The sequence below is a fragment of the Polypterus senegalus genome, chromosome 9, assembly GCF_016835505.1.
Source record: "Polypterus senegalus isolate Bchr_013 chromosome 9, ASM1683550v1, whole genome shotgun sequence".
Taxonomy (NCBI): Eukaryota; Metazoa; Chordata; class Cladistia; order Polypteriformes; family Polypteridae; genus Polypterus; species Polypterus senegalus.
The window spans coordinates 2,422,201-2,439,581 of record NC_053162.1 but is presented as its reverse complement, the minus strand read 5'-3'; the positions used below and the strand labels follow the sequence as shown (position 1 = coordinate 2,439,581).

The window sequence follows — 17,381 nt, the reverse complement described above, 5'->3', positions numbered from 1 at the left end:
ATAGGGAGGTGGATCACCCGGATCGCTTGGCTTCAACATCGGCTCATGAACTGGTGCATTATTGGCTTAATAAAACCTCGAATGAATATTAATGGCTTCCTATTGGATTGAATAAAATGTAGGGAATAGGGTGTTATTAGGGTCTCCTATCACCTGATTGATAAGCCTGATTTACAGGACAATTGAGTTATTGGTATTTATGGTTTTGTTTTTGTTTGTTTGCTCTTTTTTCCTTCCTGTTTTTTTTTCTAGGGAATTGAGATAGCCATCCCCTAATCCAGATTCTGAACGTAACCTCACTGGAGAGGCAACCCTGATGTTAGTCAGTATAGGGGCAGCCTCAGTGGAGGTTAGTAACAATTGTTTTAAGGAAAGGGAAAGAGTTCTGTTGTTTGGATTGTCTCCCTTTCACCTTATTCTAACCTTAACCCCCATGGGGATTAGGCCCTAAGGTTAAATTATTAAAGGGGGCAGTAAAATCAAAAGGGGCTTTAGGTGAGGGGGGATTTATTAGTTTTGTGTTTAGTTGGGTAAGAGGAGGATGGAAAAGTTTTTTATAAATTAAATGTTTTCTTAGGACAGTTATATAGAGGTGGAAATTAGGAATGTTTATGGTCAGGTTTAAAGAAAAAGAAACACCTAATCAAATACAAATTGTACATGATCCTGTTTTTTAACTTTAGTGTACTGTTCCTGTGAATATCCATAAAGTACTGGATTATTGAATTAGTAATGATGTATGTAAAAATATGTTAAAGTGATGGATAGGCAATGGTTCATTGGAACAGCCTAATTAAAACTTCTTATAAAATTAATTAAAATCATTGGTGAATTTATAATGGGAGTACTGATGAGATAATAGGAGGATAGTGCTGGAATAGTGAGATGATCATGTCATAATTTAGATAGATTTAGCGATCCTGTTAAAATAAAAATATTATAACGGAAAAAAGTGTACCCATGCATTGCCGCAAGGCTCAGATCCCCTAACCTAACCCAATACTATATGGCTTTGATAGGGATAAGGGATGTGCCAGGGATGTGTGGTAGAGATACTATACGTCGGAAGTGTACCAGTGCGTTGGTGTGCCCCATTATGGGGTACACGCAATCTCCATTAACCCTAACCTAACCCTATTAATAGCGAGTCTGAAAACACACTCACTAACGCCGAGCAGTCCAGAGATTCTCAGGGAGAAGAAGCAAAAACAGAGCAGACCCCACGGCACGAGGCAGGAATGGCGGCCCCCCAACCCCCTCACCCCACTTACCCCCCGTCTTTGCGTTCACACATCGCACTAAACCAGCGTTTCTCAACCTTTTAAGTGTTTGCAACCCGAGTTTTCATTACAGTTATAATCGCGCCCCCCCTAACGTTTTTTTGAAAGGAGCCCACTAATACCAATGTGTTCTTTTTTTAATTAATGATATCACAGATGCATATTTTATGATGCCTACTTAATTTTTATCCAACTCTAGATTTATTTTTCGAGGATCACAATGTAGTTGAAGTTCATTTGTTTTGGTTTCAATAGATGGATTTTTCATATTTTCGATTCCCGTTTTCTTTTTTTCACATCTTCGCGCCCCCCTTTTTGTTACTTTGCGCCCCCCTAGGGGGGTCCGCCCCACAGTTTGAGAACCACTGCACTAAACAAAGACGAGCGAGATAAGAACTCGTGTAGCAAAAAGAACTCGGCCGGTCTGGAAGGGGTGCAGTTGTCCGGATTCCCCACTGAAGGTCCTTCTACTGCCCACATGTTTACATTTTTAAATTATATTTTAGGAGTGGACGCGACATTTTTAAAGCAAGTCATATATATATTTATATATATAGTTATATCTTTTTGTACCATATTTCTCTTGTCTGATTATTTCCCCCATGGTTACTCAAGGGATGTGTGTTGGGCGTTCAATAAAGAACTCAACCCCTTGCGCCCCCTGCTGGTTACAGCCCGTAACAATTCCAGTGCCCTCTGTGCCCGGGTCAGCATGGCAGCTTCCACTTTTTCTTCTTCTGCTCTTGCTTCTACTCCTTGCAGTTCATCTCTTTTGTTTTTTTGGCCATTAAAGACCCCCTGATGGCTTCGCTGCCTGACTGCTGCTCCTCTGGCTGTTGCTGGTTGGCCGACTGTCAGCTCAGTTCTGTTAGGCCCATATTGGCGGGGGATGATCTTTAAACATTTCAAGCTGTGCGTTATCTCCAGTGATGCCTGGCACACCGTGAGGGTACCCGTAGCCTCAGATGAACAACATGAAAATGGCTCGTTCATCTGACCAGTATGCCCATTGAAGTGTGAATGCCCACTTCACCACACATACACACACACACACACTCCCCCCCACCATCTTGGCAGTTGGCACGGTCTCATAACAGTCAGAAAAGTCCTCAGCATCGTCCAGTTCAGGCCAGACTGGCTGGGCCTCTGGTGGATCGGTGTCCTCGTCCTCACAGACGTTTGTTTGCAAACGTGTCACCTGTTGAATGGGAAGATGAGTGATAAACCAGTGAGAGGCCGAGCCGTTTCCTTGTTGTTTTCTGTGGTTTTTCTTTTGTCCTTTTCGTGGCCCTTATGTGTGCAGCACTAGCTCAGTATCTTGAGGGCCTGAGCATGCAAGGCGCTATATGTAATGTCAGGAATGTCCTCAGTTACATCTGAAACAATAAAAAAGGTCACCCAGAATCAGAGCAAAAAATGTTATTCTTAAAACTCGTGTGGGCACCCGAGGTCAGGGGTCGCTGCCAGTGACAAACTCCGTGATGCGGGGTGCACTGCAGACAAAGAACTTTTGGTTAACGTCAAGCGGGGGTCTCGCAGTCAGCTGATTGATTGTTTGATTTATTCACTTAAATAACCGCTCTGTGCTGGAGTGCGGCAGCAGGGGGCGCATCCCTGAGGCACATTCAGTGTGCAGCAGAGGGCGCTGTGCCGTAGTTCACCTCTAGGGGTCGCCTTGGGCTCGGGTGAAGTTGGACCACTAGTAGCCCCTGAGCTCCTGCCATATAATAGTAACAGTAATAATAAAAGCCCGGCCCCTCAGACCCCACAACTCCACGGTTGTCTTCTTTTCATCTTCTGTCCACGTGTGTCGACTTTTTACATCTCAGACAAGCGATTGCCGTGGCGTGGCTTCTTACCAGGGACTGACGACAACGAGCAGAAGAATATTCAAACACAAAGACACGACAGGCGATGAGCAAATAGAGGAGGTGACACGGCGCCGCTGGGGGCTCCGTTTGTATTTGTGGGCCCCCCTTCAGTGCCCGTTGTGTTTTATTTTATTTTAACTTTTAATGGTATTTGATCAGAAAGGCACTATATAGCTTTAACGCTCATTTATATTTACATTCGGCTTGCCCACTTTTTGTGCCTCATCTTGTGATGGCCCTCATTGTGAAAGGCGCTATATAAAATTGAAGGACAGAGTGAGGTTGGCATGTCATTTCAGCCACACTTGTTACATTCTGTCTTTCCGTTTTGTTCTCATCCAATTCTTTTCCAGTCTTATTTTACGATGCGCCTCACAGTGAAAGGCGCTATATAACATAAAGGGGGCCACGACGTTGTGACTCCTCTTGTATTTTTGTATTCTTTAAGGCTTTTGATGGCCCAGACTATGAAAGGCATTATGGTTAGTAAATGATTTGTCCCAGTGGGTTTTATTTTTGTAACTTGGCTTGTGATGGCCCCCACTGTAAAGGGCACTGCAGCCTTGAGCACGGGAAAGGCGCTATATAAATAAAATGTATTATTATTATTATTATAGAAAAGGGGGAGTGATGCACATTTTAATTAATCTCTGACCCCCGCAGCCCCTTTTCTTGTTTCAGCCTGTCTTTTTTTTTACTATTAATATTTCTGTCTGCTTTCTTTGGTGCCTTTGTGGTGGTCCTAATGATGAAAGGCGCTATATAACAGGCTGAGTTCATTTGTGTTTAATTTGTAGCTCACATTTTCTACACTTTTTGTTACTTCACAGTGAAAGGCACCATATAAGAACTACAATGAATACAGTTGAGTTTGAATGATCTCGGAATCCCCCTCGCCTCTCTGTATTGTATGTTTGTAACTAACACTAGTAAGGCGCTATATAACATAAAGTTCAATGTTCAGATATGATCCCGGTCACCGTCTCCTTTTCTTGTTGTCATTTTTTAAATATTTCCTTGTGGTTTGTTTGCCCGGAGCCTTTGTGGTGGCCCTCACAATGAGAGGCGCTATGTCACCGATGTCCGCTTGTGCCTAATCTGTGACTCGCCTGTTATATTCGGTCGTTTGTTATCGTTCCCTTTGCCCAGTTTTTCTTGCTCATTTTGTGACACTGCTCACCATGAAAGGCGCTATATGCCACAAAGATCAAAGGGTTGCTGTTCATTTTAAACTAAGTTGTAATCCAGCTCATTTTCGTGGTTGTCATCTTGAAGATTGTTATCTGTTTTGCCTGTGGTGGTCCTTACAGTGAAAGGTGCTATATAGCAAGTGCCCGTGTGTATAATTTATAGCTCCACACATTCAGAGGGTTGTCGCTCATCTTAAATAAACATTTGACCCCTCGGCTGCTTTTCTTGGTTCGTTTTCTCATTCTTTTTGGATTCTTATCTGGTTACTCTTAGTGCCTTGTCACAATCCTCACAGTGAAAGGCGCTATAAAGCAGAGAGTGAGAGATGCCTGTTCAGTTTACTTGATTCCTCAGCTTCTTTTCTCGGTTTGTTGTCTTGTCATTTTTTTGTATTTGTATCTGACCTGCCTAATGCCTTTGTGATGGTCCTCATGATGAAAGGCGCTATATAACAGAATGAGGCATTGATGGTCCTCCCTGTGAAAGGCACTCAATAAAACAAAGATTACTGCAGTTCTGTCTTAATGGTCTGCATGTTGTATTTTTCTAACTTGCCTTGTAATGGTCCTCAAAGTGAAAGGCGCTATAAAACAAAGAGGGTATTGATGTTCTCCTTCTATTAAGATTTGGCCCCTCCTGCTCATTCTCTAAAAATTAAATATTTTTATCTTCTCTGCCTTATGCCTTTGTGGTGGTCCTCAACTATATACTAGAATGAGGCATTGCTGTCCCTTTAAAGGAAGCCATGATTGTTCTTGTCTTGTTGTTGTTGCCATTGTTTATTGCATAAGAACTTAAGAGCAGAGCAGATGTGACAAATGTCAGGTGGTCACTTTGTCCACACATCACTAATTGCTGAAATGCCCCCCAGTGTCTCAGCAAGGTGGGCACTTCAACTCCACAACTTATTGGTTTGTTTTCAGGCTGTGTGGTTTAGGAGGTGAAGCTCTGGTCTGCCAGACCTCTTTATGTTAAATGTAAGGGGGCGGCGCCTCCTGATGATGCTGCTGGCGGACTGAGGAATCTAAGGGGCGGAGCCATGTGATGATGCAACTGAGGGATTGGAGTATCTAAGGGGCGGAGCCATGTAATGATGTAGCCTGGAGATGGAGAACATAATGGGTGGAGCCTCCTGATGATGCAAATGGGGTATTGGAGAACATAAGGGGTGGAACCTCCTGATAATGCGACCGAGTGACTAAAGTATCTAAGGGGTGGAGCCATGTAATGATGTAGCTAGGGGATGGAGAATATAATGGGTGGAGCCTTCTGATGATGCAGCTGACGGACTGAAGAACCTAAGGGGCGGAGCCATGTGATGATGTTGCTGAGTGATTGGAGTATCTGATGGGGCGGAGACATGTAATGATGTAGCTGGGGGATGGAGAATATAATGGGTGGAGCCTCCTGATGATGCAGCTGACGGACTGAAGAACCTAAGGGGCGGAGCCATGTGATGATGCTGCTGAGTGATTGGAGTATCTGATGGGGCGGTGCCATGTAATGATGTAGCCTGGGGATGGACAACATAATGGGTGGAGCCTCCTGATGATGCTGCTGGGATACCAGAGAATCTGAGGGGTGGAGCAATGTGTTGTGTTGATGAGGCTGGGGGTCTGGTGAAGCTAAGGGGGTGGTGTCACCTGATGATGCCGATGGGGGATCGGACCGTCCCCAGCAGTTGAAACAGAGCCGTGTGCGTGTCAGCTGCATTTTGGCTGTTATTCTGTTTCCGTGATTTTGCACTTCTGGTTTTGGCCCCCTGTCCCCGTTGAAAGTCCATATTTCTGGTCACTGAGATTTGGTTTTCATGCTTTTAGGTGAATTTGTGTTTTTTTTTGTTCTTTTTCGTCCTGCCTTTGTTTGGCTTGTCTTGAACTGGAGATTTGAGATTTTACCCCTTTGACGTTTTAGGACAGTTTTGAGATTTTTACTCTTTATATTTTGGATACCTACCATTTGAGTTTAGGGCTAGGCTGTCTTGGGAGGGGCCTGCTCAGTGGCCCCAGCACAGTATAGAAGGCTGAGTTTGGCGTTTGCTTCCTTTTTGAGGTCTTTACACATTTCTGATGTTTCTGTGTGCCAGATCATTACAGACGGCTCGTGTTGTTATCCTAATTCAGGAATTGTTCTTTCCCATTCTGATTTTCCTTCCTCCATTAACACCTTACGCCTGGTCAAAGGTGTGACTGGGTGGATGTGTCCATGGCATGACCAGTAGGTTGGTGGGACGATCTAAGGAGTGGCCAGCGATTATATAGTGCCTCTCTTGTTTACCGGCCAGAGCCCAGTGTTACCCACCGAGGGACTTGAGTTTGATTTGAACCCTGATGCCTGTGCTTTCCAGTCTTCCTCTGTAACCACAGTGCCATTTGTTTTATAGGATTAAAGCTACCACACTTGGTGGCCACCTTTTGACTTTTTGTCTTTTTCTTCTGATCCTTCAGGCTTTCCTTCATCATCCAGCTAAATGAGAAATGGGAGAAGTGCGAGTCGTCCCGAGTGGGAAGGTCTACAGGCAGATCTTCGATGCTGAGGTACTCTGGTGAAGAAGACCCCCATGATTGTTTATTCTCTCTTATGCCTGCTATTCACTTATCTGTTGGTTTCTAACATGTCTGCCCTCCAATTAATAAACCCGCACATTCTTACAGTGTGGCAGGTTGGGGGCACAGCGGGTAGCAGTTCAAGCCCCCAGACCCTGTGGGGTTCCCCAGTGTTGTGCCTTTGCTAAGACAGGCAGGACAGAATGAACAGGACTAGAAAATGAAAATAGAAAAGCGAAGACGGTCCACCAAGCCACCTGTCTGTCCATCCAGTTTTTCTAACCAGAATTTGATGTCAGGGTTGTTGGGAGTTGGGAAACCGGGCAGTTTTCGATTCCCGCGGAATTTTATTGCACACACAGTTCTGATGTTGTGATGTTCATTGAGTGCAATCTCAGACCATATGGCCTAGTGAAGCTTCAGCTAGATGGCAGCACTTGCCCTGGAAACATTTTGGAAAATTTTAGCTCCTTAGAGCCCAAAATGTTGATTTGTTTTCAACAAGAAAAAATGTTATTACATGTAAGAGAAACGTGTAAATACCAGAATACTGACATAAAACAGTCGACTAGGTCTGCCGAGTCTGTCCCTGATGTCCGCTACCTGAAAAGCCTCCGTCCACATTACAGTGACCCCTCCTCGATCGCGGGGATTGCATTTCAGAACCCCCCGTGGAAGGTGAAAATCCGCAAAGTAAGAACCATGTGTTCATATGGTTATTTTTATATATTTTAAGACTCTTATAAACATTTCCCACACAGTTGTACAGCATAAACCCTTTATATTCTCTTAATCATTAGGTACGATTTGTTGAAATTATGTATGTAAACACACGTAGTATTGTATACCACTGAGGAGTTTTATTTAATAGGTAATACAGTTTTAAACACATTGTAATTCATTAGGTAATTTAAACATAAATGAAAAATCTACAACATGTAAATATAAATAAAACCTAAATGTTATTTTAAAGATATCGAGTGTCTCCGATATCACGTATGTTACAGCCACTACGATAGACAGGCCACCAGCAATAAATACATACAATGCAAAAAATAGTATACAGTAAATGTGTGTACAGTGACGCTAAACGTACGTACATGTACTAAGTACGTAGAAAAGGAGTTATGGGTGCTCGCCAACAATGACGCGACTTGTCCAATAACGATGAGATAAATGTTACTTGACTACGCACAAAGATAAACACAAAAGAGCACAAAAGTTAACACTTCACACAGCAAAACACGTTGATGCTGAATGAGCGAGACGAGATGCTGGCTAACGCAATGTGGAATCGAATGCTGCTCTCTGTCACAGAGCCAATCAGCACCCAGGAACTTAACCGCATGCTCTGATTGGGTAGCTTCTCAGCCATCCGCCAATAGTGTCCCTTGTATGAAATCAACTGGGCAAACCAACTGAGGAAGCATGTACAGGAAGCTAAAAGGCACATTGTCTGCAGAAATCCGAGAACCAGCGAAAAATCTGTAATATATATTTAGATATGCTTACATATAAAATCCGCGATATATATTTAGATATGCTTACATATAAAATCCGCGATATATATTTAGATATGCTTACGTATAAAATCTGTGATATATATTTAGATATGCTTACGTATAAAATCCGCAATATATATTTAGATATGCTTATATATAAAATCTGCGATAGTGAAGCCGTGAAAGTCAAAGTGCAATATGGCGAGGGATTACTGTAATAACACAAACTCACAGCACTTTCGATGAGAATGAGGTACTCTACAGGGGGTGCCCTCTATCACTATTGCTTTTTGCTTTAGCCCTTGAACCACTGGCTGTTCAACTATGAAGGAAACCAGAGACAAAAAGGGACCCGAATGGACGATAGCACTATATGCAGATGATATGGTGCTTTATATATCAGACCCACAATCATCTCTACCATTAATCATAAATGTGTCGGGAGGATTTCCTAAGATTTGTGTATTTAACATTAATCTGAATAAACACAAGATAACCACCACAAGTAAATATGGAGATCTTTTTCAGTAAAACTTTGGAAGTGCAGTGGATAAAATCAAGATGTTAATAGATGGTCCATCCTCCATCTCACCTTAGCAGGGAGAATTCATACTGTCCAAAGAAATATCCTTCACGTGCTGGTCTGTCTCTCCCAGAAAAACCAAATATACAGCAGCAAATCATTTGACTCCGCCATAGCATCAGCATAGCATTCTTTCTACAAGCAGATCTCAAGCTCTTAATATGCCACCCTTACTGATTAAGACCAAAAGAGACTCTTCCTAAGATCTTGTTACATAACAGTATGTGATTCATAGATGCATTATGGGTAGGACATTGTTCAAGGTGTTGCCAGATTCTTGTATGTGTAAAAAACATCTGTGATTGATTTATTGATTCATTTTTAGGTCCAATTGGTGAAGACCCTCGAGGAAGCAAGAAAGAAACGCATCCCCCGCAGCTTCACTCTGAATGGCAGGAATGTCCCCTCTACGGAGACCCTCGGAACGGGAGGACGGACAAACCCGTCACAGGCCAACTTCATCTGGGCGCAGAGCCTGCCGACCGACAGCTCGGTGGAAATCCAGGAGATCAATGGGTAGCGTGAAATGTTATTTTACTTTGCCATTTTGTCCAATTTTTGGGCTCAAGTTTCAAACGTGCTTTGTAAATTGATTGGTGTTCTGCGCCTATAAGCATCTTCTCCTCCTCGGATGTTTTCACGTTTTTTTTACATATCACTGAGTCCCGGTAGATTGAATTTGTCTTTTTTTGGCAGCGATCAACAGGAAAAGAGTCTTTGATGTGTGGACCACCAAGGGGGGGGGGGGGGGCGTACCGCTCCCCAAACCCCGACACAGACAGGCTGAGACACGAGTCTTGCTAAACAGCACACCTTTATCTAAGTGGGGTAGCCTTTTTCTTTTGCTCCCCACAACACAGCGCATTACAGAAAGCACCAAAGACAACCCTGAACTGCATAAGGTGGCTATAAATAACAGATGAAATGATAAAGCTTCCTCTGTCCCTCTCTCTCTGTTTCTGTCGACTCCACTCCTCCTCCTCACAGGCTTTGTCCTCCACTTCCTGACTGGTTGTAAGGTGGCTCCTTTTATAAGATTGATAAGACAGTTACTTTATTAATCCCAAGGGGAATTTCACATAATCCAGCAGCAGTATACTGATACAAAGAAACAATATTAAATTAAAGAGTGATAACAATGCATGTAAAAGTAGACAATAACTTAGTAATGTTAGCATTTACTCCCCCGGGTGGAATTGAAGAGTCGCATAGTGTGGGGTCTCCTCAGTCTGTCGCTGAAGCTGCTCCTCTGTCTGGAGATGATCCTGTTCAGTGGATTCTCCATGACTGACAGGAGTCTGCTCAGCGCCCGTCGCTCTGCCACGGATGTCAAACTGTCCAGCTGTGTGCCTACAATAGAACCACAATGTCAGACCTGCAGTTCCTGAGACGCACATACTGAGGTCTGTCTGTAAGATAGTCCACGATCCACCGATGCCAACAGGTGTGAGTCTACTCCAATCTCTGTCAGCTTGTCCCTGAGGAGCAGAGGTTGGATGTTGTTGAAGGCGCTAGAGGAAAGTCCAGAAACAGAATTCTTACTGCACCACTGCCTCTGTTCAAGTTGGAGAGGGATTAGTGTAGCATGTAGATGATGGCATCCTCCACTCCCACCTTCTCCTGGTATGCGAACTGCAGAGGGTTGAGGGTGTGGCGGACCTGTGGCCTCAGGTGGTGAAGCAGCAGCCGCTCCATGGTCTTCATCACATGTGACGTCAGAGCGACAGGCCGGAAGTCGTTCGGCTCACTAGGACGTGATACCTTTGGGACTGGGGTGATACAAGATGTTTTCCAAAGCCTCGGGACTCTCCTCTGTTCCAGGCTCAGGTTGAAGATGCGCTTTAGAGGACTCGTCAGTTCCAGCGCACAGACCTTCAGCAGTCGTAGAGATACTCCCATCTGGACCTGCTGCTTTGCTGGCACGAAGTCTCCTCAGCTCTCTGCTCACCTGGGCTGCTGTAATTGTGGGTGAGGATGTCTCTCCTATACTGATAACAGCAGAAGGATGGGTGGAGGGTGCAGTACTCCGAGGTGAGAGTGGGTTAGGGTGGTCAAACCTGTTAAAGAAGTTGTTCATCAGGTTTGCTCTCTCCACGTCTCTCTCGATGGTGGCACCCCACTTCGAGCTGCAGCCAGTGATGATCTTCATCCCATCCCACACTTCCTTCATGCTGTTGTTCTGCAACTTCTGCTCCAGCTTTCTCCTGTACTGCTCCTTCACTGCCCTGAGCTGGACTCAGAGTTCCTTCTCCTTCTCCTTGAGCTCATGCTGATCATCACCTTTAAAAGCCCTTTTCTTCTGGTTCAAAAGGCCCTTGAGGTCTCTTGTAATCCATGGCTTGTTGTTAGCATAGCAGCGTACTGTTCTTACTGGAACTACAATGTCCATACAAAAGTTGATGTAGTCAGTAGTGCAGTCAACAACCTCCTCAATGTTCTCACTATGTGACCCCTGCAGGATATCCCAGTCCGTAGTTCCAGTCTCTCAGAGCCTGCTCTGCCTCAGAGGACCACTTCCTGAATGAGCATGTGCTTGTAGGTAGCGCCCTCACTCTTGGTTTGTAGTGAGGCTGAAGCAGAACCAGGTTATGATCTGCTTTCCCAAGCGCAGGCAGTGGGGTGGCGCTGTATGCGTCTTTAACGTCTTTAACGTTTGCATACAGTAGGTCAGTAGTAGTAGTTACAGTCCAGCTCTGCTGTGCTCTTTCCATTTCTTTATGGTTGATGTAACTGGACATTCAGAGATTTTCTTGTCTGACTTCTGCTCTTCATGGAGCTCCTTGGTGTGTTCCTTGGTCTTCATTGTGTAGGTTAGGCCACCCTACTGACTCGGCACAAGCTGAAGCTTCCACCAGACAGGTGACCTCCACCAAGCTAATGATGAGATTCTGAAAACCAGTTGGCTGTGATGTGTTGTGTTTTTGTTATGCAAAAAATGATTTAATGTTTTATATCGGTAATTTATTTAGGCCAGTTTCACTTTGACATTGAAGAGTTGCCTTCTGTTGATCAGTGCTGAAAAAGGCAAATTCCATCCATTGAAATTCGCTGCTGTATGACAACAAAATGTGAAAACGTCCGAGGGCATTGAATACCTGGAAAAATTCAATTTACAAAACATTGTGTACAATAACTTAAAAAAAAAGAACAATTCCAATTCTGAAAAAGGTGTTACGATTCTATAACGGTGCCCACCACGTCTGTGGACTGAGCTCACGTCCTCATACTGTGCATTGAGAAAGTCTTCAGAACCCGTCACTCTCTGCACATGCTAGACTTCTGAAGTGGACCCATAATGACAAAGTGAAAATGGTTTTAGAAGGGCTGGCAAATTTATTAAAACATCACAAACTGACATCTCTCCCTCATAGAAGACATTAGGCCCTTAACTGCATCTTTGGTAGAAGCCCCTTTGGCAGCAATTCCATCTTTTTGGGTAAGTCTCTGCAAGCTTTGCACTCCAGGATTTGGGCACTTTATGCATTTCTTTCAGGCAGATCCTCTTCAGCTCCGTCACACTGGATGGGAAGCATTTGTGGACTGCCATCTTCAGGTCTCTCCACAGATGTTCCACTTAAGGACACTCCGAGACTTGTCCCAAAGCCACTTCCAGCACTTTCTTGGCTGTCTGCTTTGGGACATTGAACTGTTGCCCCAATCTGAGGTGGCATGCCCTCTGAAGCATGTATTCTTGAAGGTCTTATCTGTATTTGATTGCTTTAATCCCTTCTTCAATTTGGACCAGTCTCCCTGTCCCCAGAAGTTGATGCTGCCACCATCTTGCTTTACTCTAGGGATGGCATTAGGCAGGTGATGAGCAAGCAGTGCCTGGTCTTCACCAGGGGGTCCTGCTCAGAGAGTTCAGGTTTTGTCTCATCAGACCAAAGACACTTTCTCCATATGCTCTCAGAGTCCTTTCAAATGTCACATGCCTTTTACTCGAGAGTGGCTTCCATCTAGCCACTCTACCATAAACTCCTGATTGATGCTGAGATTGTCCTTATGACTGGTTCTCCTCTCTCAGCAGGGGACTTCTGAAGCTCTGTTAGGGTGACCATTGAGTTCTTGGTCACCTTGCCTGTTTACTCAGTTTGTCTTTGAAGAGTCCTGATGGTTCTTCCTTTTCACAGTTCTTCAGGCCACTGTGCTCCCAGGAGCACTCAACGCTTTAGACACGGTTTGATCCCCTAACCCTGATCCATCTCCTCACCACCATTTGATCATGGAGGTCTACCGAGAGGTCCTTGGACTTAATGACTTTGATTTTGTCCTGACATGAAGTGTGAATTGTAGGAATTTTTATACGCGGGTCCACATGTTCCGTTCCAAATGATGTTCAGTGTGACGCAGGTGGACTCCAGTCAAGTTCTAGGAACATCTCATGGAGAATCCAAGCAAACAAGATGCACCTTAGCAGAATGTGGAGAGCCCGAATACTTCTAGGAATAAAAGATTTCAGTTTGTGATTTTTAATAAATCTGTGGACCCTTCTGGTTACATTTTCACTTTGTCATTACGGTTATTGAGTGGAAGTTGATTGGCAGAAATGGCAAATGTATTCATTTGAAGTCTGCGGCACAGTAACGCGTGCAGAAAGTGAAAGGGTCCAAAGACTTTCTGAATCCACTGTGTGGGGCGAAGACTAAAGCAGACCTGATAAACCAAAGAGCCTTTCGACTGGGGGCTCCGCGGCTCACGTCCTTCTGACTCGTGTCCACCCTGTGGCCATAAATTACTGGCGTCTTTCAGTTTGAATTTGAGATGGCCTCGTGATGGAGGAGTCAGTCAGCCCCGATTGTCATTTCTGCCCCCTAACTTGCTGTGCAGTTTTTGAGTTGCTTTGTTGTGTTTTTCAGAGAGGAGCCTTTAACAACCCTAAAAGTTGCCCGTAAAAAACAAAAGAAGTTAGCGGAGCAAGAAGTCCATGGTCTGGATGACGTCATTGGTAAGTATGGCAGTGCGAGAAGCGAGGGGGTCCTCCTCCAGCGTCTCCTGAGTGTCATTTCATTTGCTTTGCGCTCATTTCTGATCACCACACAAAAGGTTTGGTTGTCATGGTTACACAAAGCCCCTCTTACTCTCGTGTGAAAAAATAAGGGCACCCCTTGGAAATGGTTGGCTTTTTCAACATATTTGAACAGGCAAACATCACGTAAACAGGTCCTACATTTGAAAGTGATCTTCTTGCACCACTGACACATCCAGCAGTCATGGTGTATTTCATCGTTACAATCAAAATGGACAGCAGTGCAGATTTGTCACATAGGAAAAGTCCACCCCTCTATTAATCACCAAACTACAATCGGGTGTCAACGACTAGGGAGTCTGCAGGTGAACCTGACCGTCTTTTTGAAACCGCAGATGTCTCTGCTCTGGTGTTCTCTTTGGTATTGACGTGTGTGGTGACATCACACCAGGATCAGAAGAGCCCACTAAGGCCCTCAGAAAGAAGGTTGTGGTTTACTGGGAGTTTGGTAACCTCTCCGTCACCGTGTCTCCCTGAGATAAAATTCTTTTCATCCTAGTGTTTGTCCGGCACGCACGCACACGGTCCGCTGTTGAACATGACAGTCACCATTTTTTCTGGTCTTGGATATCCTCTGGGGTGACGCTGGCTTGTCACAAGTCATCTTTCAGCCAGTCAGGCCAGCACTTTGGCTGTTTGTCCTGTGGGCTCAGCTCAACCGAGTCGTCGTCACTACAGATAACACGTCCACACCATTGGAGATGTTCATCGATCCTACGTGCGTCTTCATTCATGACGTGAGGCCCAGTGACTAGCCTGCGCGTCTCCATCATGTGCCTCATTTGTTTCTGCTTTGCAGACTGTGACCAGCACTCCGCTCTGCACATGGCGACTGGTCAGATGACAGTCTTGTAAATCTAAGATACATCGGCATCTTGTGGTCACGACGGACGCCTGTGACGTGGTGCCCCTTAAAACCATACCAGGTTGACTTTAGCTCAGGTATCCGAGAGGGTGTTGCCATTTGAACAGACGATCAAGCCAAGGTACTTGAAATCGACGACTTTTGTGAGTTCTTGTGTGTGAGCGCATATGGAGCCTTCTGTTTGAGGTCTTCCTGAGGTTGTACTCGAGGTGTGTCTTCCATTGCTGCGTGTGGCCCTCAAGTGAGGCCTGGCTGTGTTTCCTCTCTGAGTGCGGAGTCATCTGTGCAGAGTAGGGGTGGGCAGCGTCAGTCCTGGTGGGCTGCAGTGGCTGCAGGTTTTTGTTCCACCTCAGTTTCTTAACACAAAGTCAATTATTGCCGATGAAGCCCCCTTACTGCTCAAGTGACATTTGGATGCTTCATTTCAGTGGTCTCTCAACTGCTTGTTTCTGTCTTAAGTAGCTGCCTTCAGTGTTTTTAATGGCTCCTTATTAGCAATAAGACACAAATGCCAGCAGTTCTCCATCTTACTGTGTGGATTCATCGGGCACTATTAGGTTAAATAAATCACAGAGGCGGACTTGAAAATGATCTGTTTTAGGCTTCACATTTTTTGGATGACATCCTTGGAAGGGGAACAAAATCTACGATATAAAAACCTAACATTGCAGACGAAGAAGCCATAAAATGAAATGACGACTGAGATTGTCAAGGATTGGTAGTCTAATTAAGCAGATGGGTTGGTTGGAATGGAAACCTGCAGCCACTACGGCCCCCCAGGACTGACATTGCCCACCTGTGGTGTAGAGCAGTGTCCAGGGATGTCGGCTCTGATTGTCTGTCCACGCAGAGGCTGAAGAACAATGCATTGGTGACAATGCCGAGCCCTGATGGACTTCACCCCCCGTCAATCCAGATAACAAATGCTGGCAAAGTTCTAACTGAGCCTGACACGCCAGTGGTGGTGGTGGTGGTGGCGGCGGCGTAGTGGAAGAGTTGGTTCCACCGTGCTTAAGCCTCGGCCATTGAAACACAGGGCTACCCAGATGAGCTTGTGGGGGGACACGATCAAAGGCTTTTCACAAATCCAGGAATGCCATTTGCATCGCTTTGTTCTTTTCTCGATGCCGCTCCACTAGTAGGCGTGCAGTGTGTGTGACATCCATTGTCCCTCTGCCTTTGATAACCCCAAATTAGTGAGGGGCGATGGTGACGATGTGTCAGAGGCTCGCCTGAAGTTCTGCATCGTGTCGATTACAGTAGAGTCTCGCTTATCTTACCTTCGCTTATCCAACATTCCGCATTATCTGACGTCCCACCACAAGAAAACTCATCAATCGGCAACAAGAACTGCAAGTTGCGAGCGTGAGCGTAGTCTCTTTTTTGTTGCTCCCGACTCTACTGCAGCTAATTACAGTGGAACCTCGGTTTGCGAGCACAATTCATTCTGGAAATGTGCTTGAAGTCCAAAGCACTCGTATATCAAAGCGAATTTCCCCATAAGAAATAATGGAAACTCAGATGATTTGTTCCACAAACCAAAACTATTCATATAAAAATTATTAGTACAAAATAGGAAGTAAAAATACATAAAGCAAATTAACCTGCACTTTAACCTTTGAAAAGAATCCTGGCTGGTGTGAGCGAGTTTCTAAACTCTTGTGAGATTCCACCCAACGGGACGACACCCAGAAAAGCGTCCCAAAGCAACCGCAGGCTCCCATAAAGGCCAACCCTAAAAGATCGCAGACATGCTATAAAGCGCCCGCCATCAATGGGTGATACAAGGAACAAGCGACATGATAAGTGTGCAGGGCACAGTGTTACTGACTGCCGTGTCTGTGTATCGGAGAATGGCAGATCCCGCTAAAATAAGTAACCGCGCTGTTGCTGTTTCAAGCTGAATAAAGCTGGTGTTGCTAAAAGTACTGAGAGTCGGCTTCGGGTTTTCGGGTGCAAGACGGGGACTCGCACTTCACAGCACAACAACAACATTTATTTCTAGAGCACATTTTCATACACACAGTAGCTCAAAGTGCTTTACATATTAAAGAATAGAAAAATAAAAGACACAATAAGAAAACAAACTAAGTCAACATTAATTAACATCGAATAAGAGGGGCCAAGGGGGACAGAAAAAACAAAAAAAAAAACTCCAGACGGCTGGAGAAAAAATAAAATCTGTAGGGATTCCAGACCACGAGACCCCCTGACCAGTCCCCTCTGGGCATTCTACCTAACATCAATGAAACAGTCCTCTTTGGATTTAGGGTTCTCACGGAAAGGCTTGATGATGATGGTCACGTAGAATTCTGCCTTTTAATCCGTCCATCATTGTTGGAGCCTCATGAAGCTCTGAGTAGGTGGAGGTGGCGCAGGCACAATGCTGTAGTAAACAGTATACTGTACGCTCGTACGGATGTTGACTATCTGAGTGACGGAGTTAAGGCTCTAGAAACTGCAATTAATTACACTGAGCAACAAGAAGAAGCTACAGGAATCGACATAATGAGGCTG

General features: G+C 44.8%; 1 protein-coding gene across 2 annotated transcripts in view; it reads left to right on the top strand.

The window, feature by feature from the left end:
- Positions 1-17,381, top strand: part of ccdc180 (coiled-coil domain containing 180) — a 142,607-nt gene that overhangs the window by 12,089 nt on the left and 113,137 nt on the right. The window contains exons 2-5 of one of the 2 annotated variants that reach the window (XM_039762605.1): positions 253-349; positions 6,790-6,879; positions 9,299-9,489; positions 13,830-13,918. In XM_039762605.1, coding sequence (XP_039618539.1) covers positions 6,820-6,879; positions 9,299-9,489; positions 13,830-13,918 — 340 coding nt within the window. In that variant the 5' untranslated portion in view covers positions 253-349; positions 6,790-6,819. The remainder of the gene's footprint in view (positions 1-252; positions 350-6,789; positions 6,880-9,298; positions 9,490-13,829; positions 13,919-17,381) is intronic. The other variant, XM_039762604.1, reaches the window with a different exon arrangement.